The sequence below is a fragment of the Sinocyclocheilus rhinocerous genome, unplaced genomic scaffold (assembly GCF_001515625.1).
Source record: "Sinocyclocheilus rhinocerous isolate Xijiao unplaced genomic scaffold, SAMN03320098_v1.1 scaffold85, whole genome shotgun sequence".
Taxonomy (NCBI): domain Eukaryota; kingdom Metazoa; phylum Chordata; class Actinopteri; order Cypriniformes; family Cyprinidae; genus Sinocyclocheilus; species Sinocyclocheilus rhinocerous.
Genome location: NW_015649998.1, coordinates 1,712,392 through 1,713,857, shown reverse-complemented (window position 1 = coordinate 1,713,857; position 1,466 = coordinate 1,712,392). Strand labels below are relative to the sequence as shown.

At 39.7% G+C, this 1,466-nt stretch overlaps 1 protein-coding gene across 1 annotated transcript in view; it reads left to right on the top strand.

Annotated features, from left to right (window-relative positions):
* The window catches only part of cyfip1 (cytoplasmic FMR1 interacting protein 1), a 40,103-nt gene that overhangs the window by 14,445 nt on the left and 24,192 nt on the right, over positions 1–1,466 (top strand). The window contains exons 17-19 of the mRNA XM_016516022.1: positions 804–960; positions 1,063–1,159; positions 1,304–1,380. Coding sequence (XP_016371508.1) covers positions 804–960; positions 1,063–1,159; positions 1,304–1,380 — 331 coding nt within the window. The remainder of the gene's footprint in view (positions 1–803; positions 961–1,062; positions 1,160–1,303; positions 1,381–1,466) is intronic.

Sequence of the window (1,466 nt, the reverse complement as noted above, 5' to 3'; positions counted from 1 at the left end):
TGTCTGCATTTGTGATCGGAGAAATGACAAACAACAAGTGCTACTCTACTGCCCAAAACTCGCGTTTGAATCATTAGTGGCAACGAAAAACACAGCGGCCTAGCGTGAGGGGCCTTCTTGAAGTTACGCCTTCTTTCTTTGCGTGAACATTTGGGCGGCGTTATGCAAATCTTCCCAGATCGTGACGTAGGTATGTGGGGGCGTGTTAGAACGAGCCGTTTTAGGAGGGTGTGGTTAACTCTTAACTTTTATAAAGAATATCTCTTTGGTTTTGAGACTTTAGTGTTTGCAACTTTACAGATCTTCTTTATGCACCAAGAGCTTGTAACACTCCAAAGAGAAAGAAAAAATTGAAATCGCATCATATGACCCCTTTAATTTGGTTTATTCATCAGTTATTTGTAATCAACATGGCAGTGTTCCATTAAAAAATGGTCGTTGTATTTGGTTGAATGTGGATGGTGTTAAGAATCCCAGCAGGCACAAAACTTCAGTATAACGTCACTTTGACGTTGGACATGATGTCAGACAGATGTTTATATTGGTTGAGAATGAAAATCGGGTTGACGCCAATTTGACGTCGACTTAATTTTGGATTTTGGTTACACAACCTAAAAACATCAAATAACAACATCAGTTGATCGGTATTGGACATCAAATTAACATTGACATTAGACGTTGAATTGACATTGAATTTTGGTCACCCGACGTCGCAACTGAAATTTAATCAAATATCAACGTCTTATGATGTTGTTGTGCCTGCTGGGATGTTTTGTCTCTTACACACGCGTGATGTGTTGCAGAGACGCTGCAGCAGTGCTGTGATTTGTCCCAGCTCTGGTTCCGTGAGTTCTTTTTGGAGCTCACAATGGGTCGCCGCATCCAGTTCCCAATTGAGATGTCTATGCCCTGGATCCTCACCGACCACATCCTGGAGACTAAAGAGGCCTCTATGATGGAGTGAGAACCAAAAATACAATTAACACATTGAATTGCCATAGTACATGTGCAAAAAAGAAAGCTTTTATGAAATATGCTTCTAAGTATGTCTGATCTCTTCAGGTATGTGTTGTATTCATTGGATCTGTACAACGACAGCGCACACTACGCTCTCACAAAGTTTAAAAAACAGTTCCTTTATGATGAGATTGAAGCTGAGGTAAAAACCCTCTTGACCTTCTACATTCACGCAAAATAAAATCCTTTGAGGCAGTTATTGCATTGCTAATTTAATTTCTTTTGCTCAAGTTTAAGTGTTCTTTTAAGTGATAGTGCATCTGGATTTTTCTTCTCTTTCCCCCAGGTGAACCTTTGCTTTGACCAGTTTGTCTACAAACTTGCTGATCAAATTTTTGCCTACTACAAGATTCTTGCCGGAAGGTGTGTTAACTCTGTAGTCTTATTCGGACAGGATCTGTTTTCAGAACAAATATGTAACACTTTTTCAGTAGTACTGCAAGTTTCTT